This window comes from Gekko japonicus, unplaced genomic scaffold (assembly GCF_001447785.1).
Source record: "Gekko japonicus isolate JY-2015 unplaced genomic scaffold, Gekko_japonicus_V1.1 scaffold46, whole genome shotgun sequence".
NCBI lineage: Eukaryota > Metazoa > Chordata > Lepidosauria > Squamata > Gekkonidae > Gekko > Gekko japonicus.
In genome coordinates, this window is record NW_015169173.1 from 450576 (window position 1) to 469047 (window position 18472).

Sequence of the window (18472 nt, forward strand, 5' to 3'; positions counted from 1 at the left end):
ATTCATGCTATCCCTTCTAAGTATCTCTGCGTGTCTTGGCATTCGTTTTCTCTACTCATCTCTAAACGACGGCAAGAAATATTTCAGCGTCAGACTCAGAACATTTTGTGTTTGTATGACTAAAAGCTCTGGCAGGCTCTTAATGCTTTGGTTATATTTACAAAGCCACTTTGACATATTTGTGTTCCCAACAGCCAAAATGAAAGGAAGAAACACCATCCGTTTCTCGCCCACCCCCAATTTGTCTGTCTTCATTTCTCATGGCTGTTTATCTCCTCCTCAAGAGCTTGCATTGCGACATGGTGGAAGGGAGCCTCTGAGCACAAAAGAGGTCGAGAACAGGCAGTGGCTCAAGGTTAGACAGCTGCATTTGCAGGCAGGGAGGTCCCAGGTTCAGTCCCCAGGGTCTCCAGTAAAAGGCTCTCGGGTAGCAGGTGACGGGGCAGCCAGTTTGGTGTAGTGGTTAAGTGCATGGACTCTAATCTGGGAGAACCGGGTTTGATTCCCCACTCCTCCACTTGCACCTGCTGATGTGACCTTGGGTCAGTCACAAGCTCTGGCACAACTGTCCTTGAAAAAGAGCAGTTTGTGTCAGAGTTCTCTCAGCCCCACACACCTCACAGGGTTTCTGTTGTGGGGAGGGGAAGGGAAAGGAGTTTGTAAGCCGCTCTGAGACACCTTTGGGTAGTGAAGGGCGGGGTATAAATCCAATCTCTTCTCTTCTTCTTCTTTTCTGTGTCTGGGAATCTGGAGAGCTGCTTCTTCCATTTGAGTAGCCACTGCTGGGGTAGATGTGCCACTGGCCTGATTTGACGTAATGCGTTTATTTACATGGACAAGATCTAGTCCAAATAACTCATAAAAAACCAGGAATTCAGTTGTATCTTAGAGGCTAACAAATTGCATCGAATGGTGTATTCATTAGGCTGATGCTTTTATATTTTCAACCGAATGATGGCAGGGTATATTAAAAAGCACCTACTTAATTGATGTCTTCTTCAGTCCATCTGATGAAGTGAGCTGTGACTCACAAAAACGTATGCTAGAGTAAATGTTGCTTGTCTTTAAGGTGTCCCTGAACTCATGTTGTGTTTTGCTGCTACAGGGTTGCATGGCCACCCATCTGGAATTACCATCACGGAATTAACCCCAAAGTCACCACCTTTAGGCCTGACATGTGGCTCACTCTTATCTTTTTCACATATTTATTTATTCATTTATATTGGGCTTCTAGCCCCCCCCCCGCAAGCAGGCTCAGGGAAGGTTACAACACAATTTATACAATGTATATGTGCCTGTCTTTTTCCTGCAGGGTGTATATGCCTTGCAAACTTGTCTTGGATTGATACATTTAATTGCCATGTATTCCCCCAAAGAATCCTGGGAACTGCAGTTTGGTGAGGAAGCTGCTACAGATCTCCAGCCCTGCCGTCTGTACAGAATTGTGGTCCCCTGGATAGAAGGAATGACCTCTAAGCTGGTGTATAGCTAAAGCCCTGCACACACATTTTTGGACATCTTTCCAAGCAAACATGGATAGGAGCAGGCTTGACATATGCAGTGTAGATCACCCTTCCCCCACACCATTGCCAACCCCTCCTCGACAAAGAAAGAACTTGTGTGGGCACTGCTAGTGTGAGTCACTTGTGGGTCCTCCTGATCCAGCAGTTGGTGACCAGTGATTAGTATATGGTGACCCTTTTCTTACTTTGTCTGCTGGCTGTTTCTGGCATCATATTTATTTATTTCACAAAGCAACTTATAGCATTGTTTCCCCCTCCTCTGTTTTCTCCACACAACAACAACCCTGTGAGGTAGGCTAGGGAGAGAGAGAGAGAGACTAACCCAAGCTCACTCAGCTTCCATGGCAGGGTATGGATTTGAAACGGGGTCTTCCAGGCCGCAGACTGACACTTTAACTGCTACATCTCCCTGCCCTTATATTTAAATATGGGTTGACCTACTGAAGCTGCCTTCTGCATGCCTAGATATACAAACGTGTCGTCCAGTTAAATGATATGCCCAGCTGGCTCCCAGAAACACACACTAACTATTAAGCGTGGCTCCGTGGTTTTGTGGTTCCTATGGCAACCTGGTTGTGTGTGTTTTTTTTATAACTTATCTCTGTGTGTAAGGAGGTTCTTAAGGGACTTGAAGAAGTCTGCCCTTTTTAATTAGAGAGTGTGAGAAGATCTAAAGAGAAGCTATTTTAAAAAAAAATGTCTGAGACTTGATTTGAGTTAAGGGCAGGACAGAACTGATGTTACGATGACTATGTTGTGACCTGTGTTGTTGCTACTGCACCCCTGTAATACTTTTTAAACATGTACATAAGCTGATGATTTTTTTTTTTTAAATGCTGTAAATATCCAGAGCATTCTCCCTTAAAGGTAGGCTTTGCAGGTTCCCACTTTGGCTAGAACATCTGAGCAACCCGAGAAAAATGGGGAGGGCATTGTCATCGGAGGCAACATCATTGTGTCACAGATGATGCTGTAGTATTCAGTCAAAACCATAGTTTGGCCAAATGGCACAGCATTGTCGATGACATGGTGACGTCATGTCCAATTGCACCAGAAGTGACATCATTACATTGCCAGTAATCACATTGCCAGTGGTGTCAGCTTGCCTAGCCACCTTATCCAGAGCTGTAAGTTAGATCTCGGCTGGAGATACTAGTATCCTGGATCTAATATAAAATGTGGGTTGGACTTCTGAATATTACAAAAGTGAGTGAAGTGGAGAGATCTTTGCAAAAGAAGAGTTGTTCAGAAATGGCCCTTGGGACAGTCTCTTTGGGACTGTCAGAAGCTCCATATGTATGCAAAGGCGGCTATCAGAGAGAAAAGGGATAACCTAACAATCATCATGGTATGTCAAATGTCCACACAAAGACTTTTAGATGGGGGGCAGTGTTCAATAATGTGACCCCCTATGTGGATTCCAAGGTGTTAAGAGTCCCACGAGAAGCCCTGGAAGGGCATGGCCATTCATATCATGGTGACTGGGCACTGCCCCAAACTCACTTATGATCAGACTTCCTCTTAGGGCTGTAAAGGAAGCTCAGCTTCGATCCAAGGCTGTGGTTTTTAATGATTCTTCTGTCTCTTTCTTCTGTCTCACTTCTTTTGGCCCACAGAAATGGGAAGTGAAAGCTTTGAGAGGCTACTGAGCCTCTTGGGTGACACCATTACGCTGAAGGGCTGGACTGGCTACAGAGGAGGACTGGACACCAAAAGTAAGGCTTTATTCGTTTATTGAGTTTACACCCTCCTTACCCCCAAAATTGGCTCAGGGCGGCTCACAACACAAAACCAACAAACAATAAAACAACAAATAGCATCGTGGAATAATTATCCCAAGAAATCCCAGTGCCCAAGCAATTGGAGGTAATAGGAATTGGGCCTGACCTGGATGGCTCAGCTAGCCCGATCCTGTCAGATCTCAGAAGCTAAGCGGGGTCGGCCCTGGTTAGTATTTGGATGGGAGACCACCAAGGAAGTCCAGGGTCTCTGCACAGAGGAAGTCAGTGGCAAGCCACCTCTGAATGTCTCCTGCCTTGAAAACCCTACGGGATTACCATAGATTGACTGTGACTTGACGACAGTTTACGCACACACAATCGGAATTGCTCCCTGAGTTCCCTGCCTTTGGTGCTGAACTGGACACTGACATTGCAGTCCTAAACATCTGTACTCAGAAGTAAGTCCCATTGCTCTTAACGGGGCCTACTCTCTAGTAAGCACAGTGTGAGATGGTCCAGGCTGGATCTCTTCAGCTCACACCCAGATGGGCTAGGTTTCTTTGTGTGTGTTTTATGGCTTTTTCGTACAAAAGAGCTTTCAGTCACAGGATACCCTAAGGTGGTACAGTGAGGCTTACCATCTCATCGAGAACTAGCCCCTTGGGATGTGTGAACATGTTTTGCGTCCTTGTCCGGCCACTTCCCTTGAGTTGTTTTGTCTTGATTCTCATATTTTGCTTCACCATTCTGTCTTTCTGACTATTGTTCCCAATGTTTGCAGGTCCCATAAACACCGTGAACCCACTGGCAGTACAAAAATCTGCTATTACCTGTACTTCTTTTGAACTAATCCCTGCACTAAATTGGGGTGTGCCAAGATTCTGTATTTTGGGGAGGGAAGGGGACAATTTTGTTCTCCAGACGTGGGAAAGAATAATACTTTGCTGCGCAAACTGTGTCCCCTTCCCTGAAAGATCGGGTTGAGTGAGAGACTTGCTGCCATCTAACATTAGGCACTTTCCAGTCTCTCATAGGCTTCCAGCTGTGACTTAATAAAAGTTGTGTGCTTGTTTGCATGGAGTCCATCATACCCTTTTCCAGGAAACATCATTTTCATTTCAAAAAAGTTGAGCAATCAGAAGTTTCTCCTGATGTTCAGCTCAAATTTACCTTCCTGTGATCGAGCCCTTCACACCTCTTGCGTCATGTCTGTTTTGGTCCCCTGACTCATGCTTTTTGAGAGTCTGCCCTCCTTTTCTCCTCTCAGTTCCTTCCTTGTCCAGGTAGTGTCTGGTTATCTCAATGTCTGCATACTCTAGTGCTCTTGTCCTTTGGTGTAGTGGCTAAGTGCGCGGACTCTAATCTGGGAGAACCAGGTTTGATTCCCCACTCCTCTACATGCAGCTGCTGGTATGACCGCGGGTCATTTCAGAGCTGTTCTCTCAAGAGCAGTTCTCTCAGAGCTCTCTCAGCCCCACCTACCTCACAGGGTGTCTGTTGTGGGGAGGGAAGGGAAAAGAGTTTGTAAGCCGCTCTGAGACTCCTGAGTTAAGGGCAGGGTATAAATCCAATCTCCTCCTCCTCTTTTGTGGGGTTTCCCCAGCATGGCAGTCCCTGTGTTTTTCCTATGTCCCCAGGCCATCCCATCACTTATCAACAGGCAGTTGGGGCGGTTTTAGGAGTCCCTGAACTACCGGCCCCCACTGAAAGCATATTTCTTCCCCTCCCTCTCCTTTTGCAGATGACACCACAGGCATCTATTCCGTCTACACGGTCTACCAAGGGCACGAGATAATGTTCCATGTGTCAACCATGCTTCCCTATTCTAAGGAGAACAAACAGCAAGTATGTGGTTTCCATATTGATTTTTCTTGGCGAGCCACCAACCGCCGTCAAATAAGAGATGGCGGGAAGTGGGGTGGCAGAACGTCGCACTCCTTCTAGGAGTCACATTTTGGGAAAAGTCATATTAAGACCGTCCCTGTTCTTTGGCAGTCGAAGTTTTGCTCGGCCAGAGTGTCGTCTGTCTGCTTTCTGCCTTTTTGGAGTGGGCCTGGGTGTCTTAGGTAGATCTGCTGAGGTCTTGTCTAGTGAGGCCTTCTGCTAAATGGAAATGGATTTACTTCTGAACAAGCTTACATAGGATTGGGCTGCATGCCACATCGTTTCTAGATGGCACGGGCTTCATGAAGCTGTGGACAGATCTCCGTCTTTCTTCTACAGGTGGAAAGGAAACGGCATATTGGGAATGACATCGTTACCATCGTGTTCCAGGAAGGGGAGGAGTCTTCTCCCGCCTTCAAGCCATCCATGATCCGCTCCCACTTTACACGTATCCTTTTCCAGTACCGCTTCATTGGGTCTTCATTTGACAGCTACGTTATTCCCCAGCATGAACTGAATTGCTTTCTTGATGTCGTTTGCAGGACACAGAGAAATGTTTCAAAGGGCATGCTGCAGTTGGAATCCAAATAACTGACTTGCATGCAAGGTGGGACTTGCAGGCCCTCCCCCAACATCCCCCTACACACCTGTGGAACTGCTGACAAGTTCACACACATGTTGGTTAATATGTTGTCAAAGGCTTTTTTTTTTAAATAACATTTTTATTCCAAATTTTCATCTGTAACCATCAATTAACAGTATGAAATACAACCAAATACACTGAAGTAGTATAACAACATACAAATTGTAAGCTCAGTGCACATACAACGGTGGGGGATTCCCCTAAATTCATCTTCTGTGTAGTGATTACAATACATTTCATAACAACATGTTATAAATATCAAAAGTATGCAAGTATAAAATCATACATAGTTCTATAGTATTTGGACAACCTCAGGTATACATTTAACCTAGTATGTTTTAATTCCAATTATGCGGGAATAGTCTTTAGAGTGAGGCAGATTGCATAACCATTTGTAGTACTGAGACCAAGATGTGGGTATAACTTTTTCTCTTGTAAGAACATTTAGTATGGGTTCCCATTTTTCCATGAATTTATTAGAAATTGGCCGTAATGAAGCATTCAGTTTGCAAGTGACACATTCCATCAAGAATTCATCCCATAGTTTTCTGTACCAGATTTGAGTTCCAAGAGGGTGATTGTCTTTCCAGCACGTAGCAATGGAGGTCCTAGCAGCGTCTATTGTCAAAGGCTTTCACGGCCGGAGTTCATTAGTTGCTGTAGATTTTCCGGGTTGTGTGGCCGTGGTCTTGGCACTGTAGAACCTGACGTTTCGCCAGTAGCTGTGACTGGCATCCTCTGAGGTATAACACAGAAAGATGGAGTACTCTCTGTGTCAAAGTGAGAAGAAAAATGGTGGACAGGTAACATATCTACTCCAGAGGGTGGGGTAAGGCTGAGTCATTATCTTGTAGGAGTTCCGCAGGCTATGAACATGCTAATAGAGGAGCTTTCCTGAGGAGGTTCTTTTGTATATGGATTGTTTCCTGAGGAGGTTTCCTGTTTCCTGAGGAGGTTCTTTTGTATGTGGATTGGATGTTGAAATTCTAATCTTATCTGTAGTGCCATTGCCAGATGTAGAGCCTTTTGTGTTTTTCAGGACAGGAAACCATGCCCTATTTATTTTTAAACTCTCTTCTTTCCTGTTGAAATTGTGTTTATGTTTATGAATGTTGGTTATTACCTTTTAAAGTCCTAAGCTTGCCCACCACCTGAGGACCTTTTTGGAGGGTCTGGTCCAATGTTCCCTTTAAGCAGTGGAGTCCTGTGAGCAAAAATTCTACTTTGTGAGCCACTGGCATTAAAGTTGTGAGCCAGCGATTGGGCTACTGCATCAATTAGTTTGCTCTGGAGCCATCCTTCCTGAGTGAGGACAAAAATGTGTGAGCCGGAGGCTAAAAAAATCTGAGCTAGCTCACACTAACTCAGCTTAGAGGGAACACTGGTCTGGTCCAAATTCTTCCAACTTCCGAAATATGGTGGCTGGTTACAAACAACGGGGCCTTCTCTGTTGTGGCACCTGTTTGTAGAATATCCTATCCTCATCCATTTGAAGTTTTCAGCCTCAGGCTGAGAAAATTTCCCCCTGACATTTTGCTTACTATGTTTTGATCTGCATTATTATCCATTGTTCTTTAAAGCCTTTTAGTGTCCTAGGGGCCTGTGGCTTGTCTTAAAAGGTTTCTATGTGTGCTGCTTTTTAAAAAAAATGGTTAATGCTGCAGATTTTGCTGATTTATTTATAAAAACTTGCTAGTTTTTGTACTATTTATTGCTGTATTTTAAATGGGTTGAATCCAACGATTCCCTTTCACTGACTTTGGTTAGAAATAGATCCCCCCATTGGAAGAAGTTCTTCTTACAGCAGAAGGAGACTTCCTCTTAAAACAAAAGATTTTTCCTCCTTATGGAACAGCATGATTGGATCCAATCCTCTTTTTTAAAAAGTTTTATTTGCGGGAGGTGGGGTCTGGTGGTTACATATGTGCCTCGGGAATAAAGCATAAGTGATAGTTCAGCATAAAAATGCGTCAAGTAAAGATCAGTCAACACAGTGGAAAGAGTTGTGTTTGGGGTAGGGCAAGGGTGGGGGGAGGGTCAAGTATTTCAAAATATCAGAATTGGAAGACAAGACTCACATCTGTGGCAAAATGATAGATCAAGGGACTAGATCAAGATGGGTAGCCGTGTTAGTCTGTCTGTAGCAGTAGAAAAGAGTAAGAGTCCAGTAGCTCCTTACAGACTAACAAAATTTGTGGCAGGGAAGGAGCTTTTGTGAATCACAGCTCAGTTCTTCAGAGACAGTCTGGAGCTGTTTCTGAAGAAGTAAAGCTGTATCCGGGGAAGTGAGCGGTGATTCACAAAAGCTCATATCCTACCACAGATTTTGTTAGTCCTTAAGGTCCTACTGGACTCTTACCCTGTTCCTGGGCTGTTGATGAATGTTCGAGCCATATGACATTCAGAGTTTTACATGCAGAGTTTTAAGTCCAGACTTTCTCTCCCATTTGTCTTTGACATTACGGGGAAGAAGGCAACATGCTAACAGAACACTGTCATTTACAGCCAGCATTGTCCCAATGTTGTACCTGTTTCAAAAACCTTGCTGAATGTTGCAGTGGAAGAAAAGATGTAGCAGTCTTTTGGAATACAGTTTTGTTGTGCTAATCGCAGCACCACACGTATTCCTTATGCAGACAGAGCCATAACTATGTTTAAGCGTGACATCTGAATATCTAAACCATAGTTAACAAGTGGCTGCTAATCAGTATGTGAAACCATGGGTTGATGTGAGTTTGCAAAGCATGAGCTATATTAACGATGATTGAGCATTACCTCTGCATAAAAGCTCACCGTGAGTGTGGCATTTTCCTTCTCTTCTTGCAAGGGAACAAAAATATCTCTCCTTGTCTGTGCCCTTCTGGGGGTTGGGCTTAGCTTAGCAAGCTAAACCCTGTTTTTTCTATCATGAAGGTTTTAACCTGGGTTAAGGCAACAGAGCACAATTAAGCTGTGTGCTTGCAGTGTGCTGCCCAGTATTTCTGACCCATGGGCCGGCCCGTGATTCCTTTAACTTGAAAATAAAAAACATTCCAGCATATTGCCATACTTGACCTTTCTTCTCTTCCTGTGTTTTGTTTTCAGTTTCTGTCAAAAATGTGGACTGTTCAAGTTAGAAGCAATCGCCATCCGCACGAGAGTAATGAATTGATTTCTTTAACTAATGCTTCAGATATTTTTGCCTTAGTGAGATATAATAAGCAAAATGATAGTTACAGGTGAGTGCGGTTTCAGAAAAACCATCCATTTTGTCAGTTTGATGTGGCATATTGTGATGTCTGTTTAATGCGATGCCACTGAAAATCTGCAGGAAAAAAGAGATCTAAGAGCGCAGAGTCTAGAAGAATAATTTGTTTTTCAAAGGTTACAGACTCTTCCCAGGACATGATATCATGGCTCAGCCCCGGAGCCTATTTTGATTGTCAAGAACAAATGCCAGGAGTGTGAGTGTATGGAGTCAAACTACTGGTTCATCTAGCTCAGGGACAGGCAGCCTGTGGATTTCTTGTTTTAGTTTTGTTTATGAAACTCTGAAAATGTCGTGTACATGGGTACTGACGATGATGGTTGCAATAAGCTGTAGGTTGCAAGGTACTGTTGCATAGGAGGGCAACTTCAGAAATTCCACCCAGGACCATGTATAGTTAGCTTGAGGGGCTAGGTTAGGATGTTTTGTTTCTTTCCCCCTCTCCTGGTAAAGAATCTGTTGATTTTTTCCCCCTTGCATCTTGGCACTCACTAAGTCCTCATCAGGCCATTTTTGAGGGGTTTTTTCTTTCAACTGATCGGTGAAGTCATATTTTTCGGCATACCTGTAGTCCCCTGTCTTGTCTGTGGGTGGCCCCCTTGTGCAGCTTTTGTGATGCAAGCAGGGGTGATCCAATTTGCTATTATATGTAGTGATTAGTATAATCAGTCACAGGGATAATGCTTCATCACGTATAACATTACATCACTCAAGAGGTGATTGGAGGGTAACAAACCACCATTTAAAAAAAAAATATATCGTAGGGTATCTTATCCAGTCACTAGACTAGTTGCATCCTGTCCTCAATAACCATATGTGTTTTTTTGCTAGGCTGAAAATCTTTTCAGAAGAAAGTGTGCCTCTCTTTGGGCCTCCCCTTCCGTCCCCACCAGTGTTTACAGACCACCAGGAATTCAGGGACTTCCTGCTGGTTAAATGTAAGCTGGAGCTCTCTTTTTTTCTTTCCTTCAAACCAAAGTAGACCTTTTATTTAAAACACAGTACACTCCTAACCAGAACTGTTCCCATTTAAGCCTGTTGACTGCAATGGAGTGGGAAGGATGTAACTGTCCTTAGCAATGTTCCCTCTAAGCTGTGGAGTCTTGTGAGCAAAAATTCTACTTCGTGATCTACTGGCATTAAAGTTGTGAGCGAGCAATTTGGCTTCTGCATAAATTAGTTAGCTCTGGAGCCATCCTTCCTGAGCTAAGATAAAAATGTGTGAGCCGGAGGCTAAAAATACTGTGAGCTGGCTCACACGAACTCAGCTTAGAGGGAACACTAGTCCTTAGTATTGCATTGTTTCTCTTGCAAGTATGGACTACATGTATTTCCATCCCCCATTTCAGCCAACAGCAACAGGAAGAAAAAGAGAAGTGGCTTGGGTGTGGTATCCTTAAGGTATCGCAGTCGAATCCTCTTAGACGGTAATTGTTTGCTTGGCACTGAGAGCTGCTATTCAGGAGCAGTCTACCTGTGTGTGCCACATGCTGATGACATGCAACAGGGGATGGTCTTCACTTTCACACCCTGTTTCTGAGCATTCTTAGGCATGTTGTTAATGAGGATTGGAAACAGGCAGCGGTGGTACATGGATGCCAATAGGGATCTCAGCACTGGAGGAGCACAGCTTCTGGAATAGACACCCATATGACCGGATCCACAGGTCATCCTCAGTGATTTTCATCTACCCAGCAAGAGGAGAAAAGAGAGTGTCAAAAGAGGATGGTTAGAGTTTCAGAGCAGGACAGGGAAGATGTGGGTTCAAATTCCCACTAAGCCATAAAGCTCCCAGGGTGATTTAGGCCAGTCATTCTGTCTGAGCTTAATCCATTCAGAGAGCTGCTGAGAGAATAACAGAGGTGGAAGGATCATGTAAGATTATCCTGAGCTCCATGGAGGAAGGGCAGGACAAAAATATAATAAAATGAGAAGTTCCTCTATGCTCTTTTCTTACAGGGGTCCTATATTGACTGGTTCATCATAGCTCCCCCCTGTACAGAGGCAGTCTACCTGAACACCGTGTGCTGGGGACAAACCACAGGGGAAGATATGTCCTGTTCATAAGCTTCCCAGGAGTATACAGCTGGCCACCACAGGGCACAGAATAACGCTAGACTAGAGGGAGCATAGGTCTCCTCCAGTGTTCCCTCTAAGCTGAGTTAGTGTGAGCTAGCTCACAGTTTTTTAGCCTCCAGCTCACACATTTTTGTCTCAGCTCAGGAAGGATGGCTCCAGAGCAAACTAATTTATGCAGCAGCCAAATTGCTCGCTCACAACTTTAATGTCAGTAGCTCACCAAGTAGAATTTTTGCTCACAAGACTCCACTGCTTAGAGGGAGCATTGGATGCTGGTCTCACCCACCAAGGCAGACATGACAGAACTGACCAAGATCAGAGGCAATATCAATGTCAGACTGTAAATTAAAGGCTCGAGTACAAATCATCATCCTGCTTTGAAGCTCGCTGAGTGATCTTGGGCCAGTGACACATTCTCAGAAATGGGGAGAAGGGACCCTGTCCTCTGCCCTGATCTCCTTGTAGGAAGGGTGGGATTAAAATGATGAGTGTGTCATTGTAGAGTTTTAGAGTCTTCCGCAGTGCTTTCCATTCAGCAGTCCTTACATCATCCCTGGATAACTGCTGGATAGGCCAGTGGCTATTATCTTCTTACTGCATGCGTATGATATTCAAGTAGCGTCAGGTGTTGATTTGACGATGCACAGATAAGGTTGAAAAATGTGTGTCGTTTGTGGGAAAGATGTGGGGCGAGGAAGACAAAAATGGCATGAAAACGAACAGGTTTGATCCACACAGTGAGGAGCAAAATGGAAAGAAGAAGAAGAAGGAGGAGGAGGAGAAGGAGGAGGAGAAGAAGGAGGAGGAGGAGGAGAAGAAGAGAAGAAGAAGAGAAGAAGAGATTGATTTATACCCCGCCTTTCATTCGGAGTCTCAGAGGGGCTTAGAATCTCCTTTCCCTTCCCCTCCCCACAACAGACACCCTGTGAGGTGGGTGGGGCTGAGATAACTCTGACACAAACTGCTCTTTTTCAAGGACAGCTGTGCCAGAGCTTGTGACTGACCCAAGGTCACATCAGCAGGTGCAAGTGGAGGAGTGGGGAATCAAACCCGGTTCTCCCAGATTAGAGTCCGCGCACTTAATCACTACACCAAACTGGATCTATTCAAGTGAAATAAGCAAGCCTGGGACATGATGGCAGCATCCCTGCCTGTCGCTGGCCATGCCCAGACTTGCTTAGTTTTGGGGACACTGCTGCTTCCATCACACCTTTGGAATCTCTGCCGAGGAACATGATGTCTTCCCATGTTCATTGCATTGCAGTGATAAACGGGGAGAAGGCCACTTTGGAAACCCCAACATTCGCTCAGAAACGGCAGCGTACTTTGGACATGCTGATCCGCTCCTTATACCAGGACCTCATGCCTGATATGCACAAGGTAAGCTTGAGTGCTCCAGCAACCCAGTTTATTTAACTGCTGAGCTTTCCCTTTAATGGAAACCCCGGATATCTCTTGATGAAGACTGCCTGCCAAGCAGTGGGTTTGCTGGGCAGTAAATAGGTTCCCCTTCTACCATTTTGGTTCTCCTAAATCAAGTCTGATGTCTGTCCAAAGAGGAGTCTTTGCTGACTTCTTATCGAATGCTAGCATTGTTATATGTACTGCAGGCAAAAGAAAATGTCCAGTCTCTGTGTGGTTTGTGCATACAGTCACATTGCACCCTTCTGCAAGGAGGACAGTGTCAGGGGTCAGGGTTTTGCTGTCAGTTCAGCAGTGCCTCATTTTATGTTAAAACCTAATAAAATATTATGGTTAAAAAATTTTTTTAGCCATCATGCCAAATGAGAAATTTGACTATAGTAGTCTTGTATGTATGCCATAAGCGAGTAAAAGGTTATGCGTGTAAAGGGGGCTCAGGATCAAGTGCTCTGGACCCAGCTCCTCTCTATGCGCATTCACCACACATGGCCCTGGAGACTATGCAGATACAGTCTGTATTTACAGAGGCTCTGCCCCGATGAGCAGGAGTCTTTGGAAAACATACTTGAGATCAGTGTGTTCACTTGTCAGCCAGCAAAGGGGGAATATTGCTTTCCCTTTCACGTGCTGTCCTGTGCCCACCTATGTCATCTGTAGTATTCAAGTACTTCAAGCCAAAAGATAGATGGCTTTAAAACAGGATTAGATAAATTCATGGAAGTTAGGTCCATTGGTTGCTACTAGCCATGGTGACTAAAGGGAGCCTCCAGGTTCAGAGAGAGTAGAACTCTGAATGCCAGTGCTAGGAGGCAACAGTGAGGGAAGGCCTTGGCCTCCGTGCCCTGTTTCTGGCCCTCCAGAATAACTGGTTGGCCAAGATGCTGGACTACATAGATCACTGGTCTGATCCACCAAGGCTGATCTTTCATTCTTGAGGATGATGTTTGATTGACAAACCATGGTTTGCGATTGGTTGGCAAACTGGAATCTGAAATCATGGTTTGAAGTGGGTTTACAAACCACGGTTTGTTGGTTGGCTTAAAGTATATGAGTTGCCAAACCATGGTTATGGCTCTTGCTCAGCCTGTAGAAGACAGTGCACTTTGAGACTGGTGAGCTGATGGAAAATGAAGGCACCCAGTTATAAATCAAGTTTGACTGTAAGTGCAAACCATGGCTCAGTTTGATGATGCCTCAGATTGGACCAGTGTTTCCCATAAGTAGCAATTTAGTGGAATGGGAGAAAAAATACCATTGGGGTGGGAGCTATACCTACTCCCTGACTGTGGTCTTGAGAATCTACATGGTCCCTCCCAGGGTTCTGTTTTCCCCCCATGCTGGAATATGATGGAACTTCAGGATCTGTATTCTAAGTACAAAAGAATTGTCATGGAGAAGAAAAAAAATGGACTTTCATATCTAGAATTGTGCCTCATTTTATCTTAAGCTATGTAATAGCGTTTAAAATTAATTTTAAAAAACTGTTGGGCAGTCTTTCTTGGAAGACTGAGTGCGCCTTCATTTTGAGAACCTCCACGTGGAAAGCTAGTACATTGCATGAAATTAAGAGAACCTCCATAATGGCATCCTATTCGTTAAAAACTGTTGTTGTTTTTGTTAAGAACATGCTTAACAGGAGGTCCTTCAGTGACGTCTTACCCGAGTCCCCAAAATCGGCCAGGAAGAAAGAAGAAGCCCGTCAAGCTGAATTTGTTCGTCTTGGCCAGGTGCGTGCAGGAGAAGGGGGTTTGTGAACTAAATTGTTCAGGGTGAAATCGAGAGATGGCAGTGGGCTCACTTTCTTGGTGAGAATGGCACATTTTGCATGCAGAAGCTGCCAGGTTCAGCCCCAGTTAACAGCTCTCAGGCAGGAGGTGCTGGGAAAGACTTTCTTCAGTCTCCACTGCCAGTTGGGGTGGGCCATGTTGAGCTAGATGATCTGTGGTCTGACTTGGTATAAGGCAGTTTCTTATGATCCTGGTAGTTGGGCTTGCTTCATTTCAATACAAGTTGGATATGGGGGGGTCAGCAGCCCATCTGTGTTTCCTGCCTACCTTGAAACAGTATGATATGACCAGCTGCTACTGCATTTGGATCTCTCTTGTCACTTGCCCTCAAGAAATTGCAAAGGCATTACAGGAAAATTGTTACTGTGCCATAAGATCCCTTAATCAGCTCCTCATATTTGGGAAAATGCTAGAGGTTAATATGAGGACTCACTGGGCAACTCTCACGAAGACAAACAAGCCTTTCTGTACATCAGGGCAAGGTGTCACTTAATGTAGCTAAGAGACTGGGAACGGGCTGCTGGATCACTTGCTTCCCCCTCCTCTGCCCCCGTCCATCTCCTTACTGGCATAAATTTGTCTAGCCTTAACCATGGTTTGCTCCAGCCAGCCAGCTTTAACCGTGATCAGTGTTAACCAGATTTCCAATATCAACCACGGTTTGAAGCAGATTTGCAAGCTCTTCGTATGCAGGAATCTGGTTAACTCTAATTGTGGTTAGGAGCAGTGTACACTTAATTGTTCACCCCAGTTAAGTGTGCGGGGGACTTGGTGAGAAGGGGAGAAAGTCTGTTGGGGGGAAATGAGGGAAATAGTTGCCTCCACAATATGCTTTCAGTCTCTTAATCACGATTATTTTTGCATGGGCCCTCTGGTGTTCTGCTTGTTTATTTCCAAAGCTCAAATTGTGAGTGCCATCTCCCACTAGCATCTGATGGATTTCTACCCACTGACTCCCCCTCCCACCCAGATAACATGGTAACACAACAGACATTCAAGAGAGAGGATATACCAATACCTGATACATGGTAGAAATGAGGCCGATCTAGAAAATTAAGGAAACAGGAGTCAGCAGGGGATCTCTGTTGTATGTATGCAAAGACTAATAACAAGGGATTAACTATAAAGAAACTCAATTTGAAGCAAAAGAGATTTGTTTTGGGAAGCTCACTGGGGTCTCATTTGTGGAGGAAAGGCAAACCTCAGCATCTGGGGATCGGTATTAAATGAGTATTAAAGCATCTGAAGTCAGAATTTTCCCTCCCCAGTTTGGAAATGCTTGTTAGGGGATCCTTGGTTTCATCAGTGATACCAGTTCCTGGCACTGTGACTCAGGAGGGATCCTTCCATTGAAATAAAGGTCTGAATTTTTTTTTTTTTTGTGAATATATTTATTTGGTTTTATAAGCCTATACCATGCAAACATTCATCAGCAAGAATACATATATACAGCTTCTTTAGACAACATTTCACTTTTGTGACAACACAGAATGACATAGCTTCATCCCTAGAATAAGCAGCTATCCCCTTATTCTTAATCTTAGTATCCTATCTGTATTGACTAGCAACTTATATTTCTATCTCCCTTAAATTATCTATACTGTCTTTTCTGAGCTATATTGAGAAATTCCTATTTATTGGTTGTTCTTATCTGCTTGTTACCTCTTTCCCATTCTTAGCTTGCACTGTTCTAACCCTTAACCCTTCTCCTGTATCCTGCCCACTTTTTGCTTTACATATAGGGGATTAATTAATATTTAATTTAATTTTTAATTTTTGCATCTTTTTTAACATTTATTACCTTTTTAGATCACCATTCATTCTTTACATCTTTCATAATTTCTAAACATTCTATTGGAACCCTTAACTCTACTTCTGGATTGATCTACTATTTTCTTTTACCCATTACTTTACCTTCACTTCCTTCTACCTCTTTCTGTTGTAAACTGCTAAGACCTTACCCCTCTTCTTTTACTTTACATCAAACCTGATTTTCCTCCTTCTAAACTGTTATCACATATAAATTAAACCTATTTATAACACCAACTTATATCACCACCACATACCCTAACCAGTGTCAAAATTAATTTTCTAACACTACATATAATTAAACATAATCATTTTACCATACATACATATAGCTTTAGAACCATTAATTACTTAAGTTCTAGCTTCCATTTAAACATCTCCCAAACTTAACGTCACTCTATTAAATTTCAAAATTAACTTTCAAGCACTACATATAATTAAACATAATCATTTTACCAATACTATAGAGGCCTTAGATACTTAAATTCTAGCTTCCATTTAGACATCTCCCAAACTCAGACAACACTCTATTTTCCATCACTACCCATTTCCAACATTAATTCATTTTTTAAAAAATTAATTTTCATCCCCAAAAATAATTAATCACCTAATAATCCATTCTAGTCTCCCTAAATTTACACCAACAGTTCAGATTCCATTGCATAAATACATCCATGCATAAGTTTTATTTCATTTTTCCATCAAATCCTGTATCTGGGTATCTTTCTATCTTTCGTATGGCTTTCTTTTCCTCTTTAACATTAGCAGTCTACGCCTCAATCTTAACATGTCCACATGCCTGCGTTCTTTGAACCTCCCATGCCTTCCAAATCCCTCCTCTCTAGTTTGCAACCATTCTATATTCCCAAGGTCTTTTTTTCTTTTAAATTTCCACGCCCTTCTTTTCCTACTTTTAACTTTTTTGTTTCTCTCTCGTTCAGGTCTTAAACATTGTCCTTTTCCTTTTAACAACTCCAATTCCAATTTGTCATCAGGGAATTTTTTATTTTTCAAGTTCTTCCCTACTGTTTCCATTGGTAAAGCATTAGGTCCCACAAAGTCATTCGTTTGTATATTCCCTGGGCTTTCCTCTGTAACATGTTCTCTCTTCTCTATATAACTCTCTTCTATCACCTCCTTTATAGCAAATTGCTCCTGCTCCAGCTCCAGCTTTTCTCTTTCCTCTGTTTCTACTTGTATGCTGTATTTCTTCCTTATTGCCGCACTTGCTTCATCGCAACCTTTTTTTACAGCCTCAATCATAGCCCAAATAAATTGTTCTATTGTAGCTTCCCCGTCTTCCATGTTCTCGTCCGTTTCCTCCCCGCTTCTCACCATGCACTCCATTTCCTTCATGCTCTATCCACTTCTATCTTTACCAAACTTTTATCTTCATTTAACTCCTTGCCAGAACAGCACAGTACATAGTCTCAGCACTCCTCGATCCCTTCCCCCACTGGAGCAATGTCCTGCGTTTTAGTCCAAAATCTTTCGCGGCCACTTACTGTTCATATTTTGGCACCATTATCTGGGGAATTTTATCACCTCTCCGATTCTGCTCTTCTCCTCTTCTTCTGTGTTGCCATAGTATTGCCAATGTAATCCAAAAAAGAAAGTTAAAAACAGTTCCGGATGGCCGCGTCTTCTTCCAACATGGCAGACGCCATGTTTTCTTCCCTTCCTTCGCCCCGCGTCGGGGCACTCCTGGTCACCCCCCCGCTTGCCGACCACGGGAGGGGCCAGAAAACGAAGCCCCCTGCTCCAGCCCTCCCCCCAGGAGGGCTGGTCCGGCTCTCCCGAAACTCGGGAGGCTAGAAGAAAGCGAAGGAGGGACGGGCGGCACGGAGCGAGCCGCGCGCCGCCCGTCGTCGCGCCGTACCGGAAGCAAGCCGAAATAAAGGTCTGAATTTGATCATAGAGATGAAGAAATTAATTATTGCTATCAGCAGTCTTGCCAGGTATGCAGAGATAACCGCATCTTCACAAATTCTGCATGTTTTTGATGCCAAAATGGTAGCTAGCCCATTCAAAGTACTTACCCAAGAACACAAGTGCAGGAGAAATTCACACAATGCATGAATGTATAGAATTCGGTGTCACACTAGGATCTGGGAAAGAAACACGTTCATGAAGGATACGGTCCATCAATATCTATCCACTGTGATGGCTAAAAGGAAACTCGATATCCATTGGGGACAAATAAACGGAGAGCTGAAGAGCCACCTCTGTTGTCTTTTAATGACTTTTATCATTTAATACTTACAAGTGTGGAATCTCGTTTTGGTAGCTAGCTGTCTTGGAAGCATTTGGCTGAAGATTGGGATAAACAAAATAAATGTGTCTCTCTTGCCGGCTTC

At 43.7% G+C, this 18472-nt stretch overlaps 1 protein-coding gene across 1 annotated transcript in view; it reads left to right on the forward strand.

Annotated features, from left to right (window-relative positions):
- GARNL3 (GTPase activating Rap/RanGAP domain-like 3) overlaps window positions 1-18472 on the forward strand; it is a 102422-nt gene that overhangs the window by 57984 nt on the left and 25966 nt on the right. The window contains exons 9-15 of the mRNA XM_015415842.1: window positions 3140-3238; window positions 4986-5089; window positions 5468-5576; window positions 8944-8989; window positions 9850-9956; window positions 12362-12477; window positions 14142-14246. Of these exons, the coding sequence (XP_015271328.1) occupies window positions 3140-3238; window positions 4986-5089; window positions 5468-5576; window positions 8944-8989; window positions 9850-9956; window positions 12362-12477; window positions 14142-14246 (686 nt within the window). The remainder of the gene's footprint in view (window positions 1-3139; window positions 3239-4985; window positions 5090-5467; window positions 5577-8943; window positions 8990-9849; window positions 9957-12361; window positions 12478-14141; window positions 14247-18472) is intronic.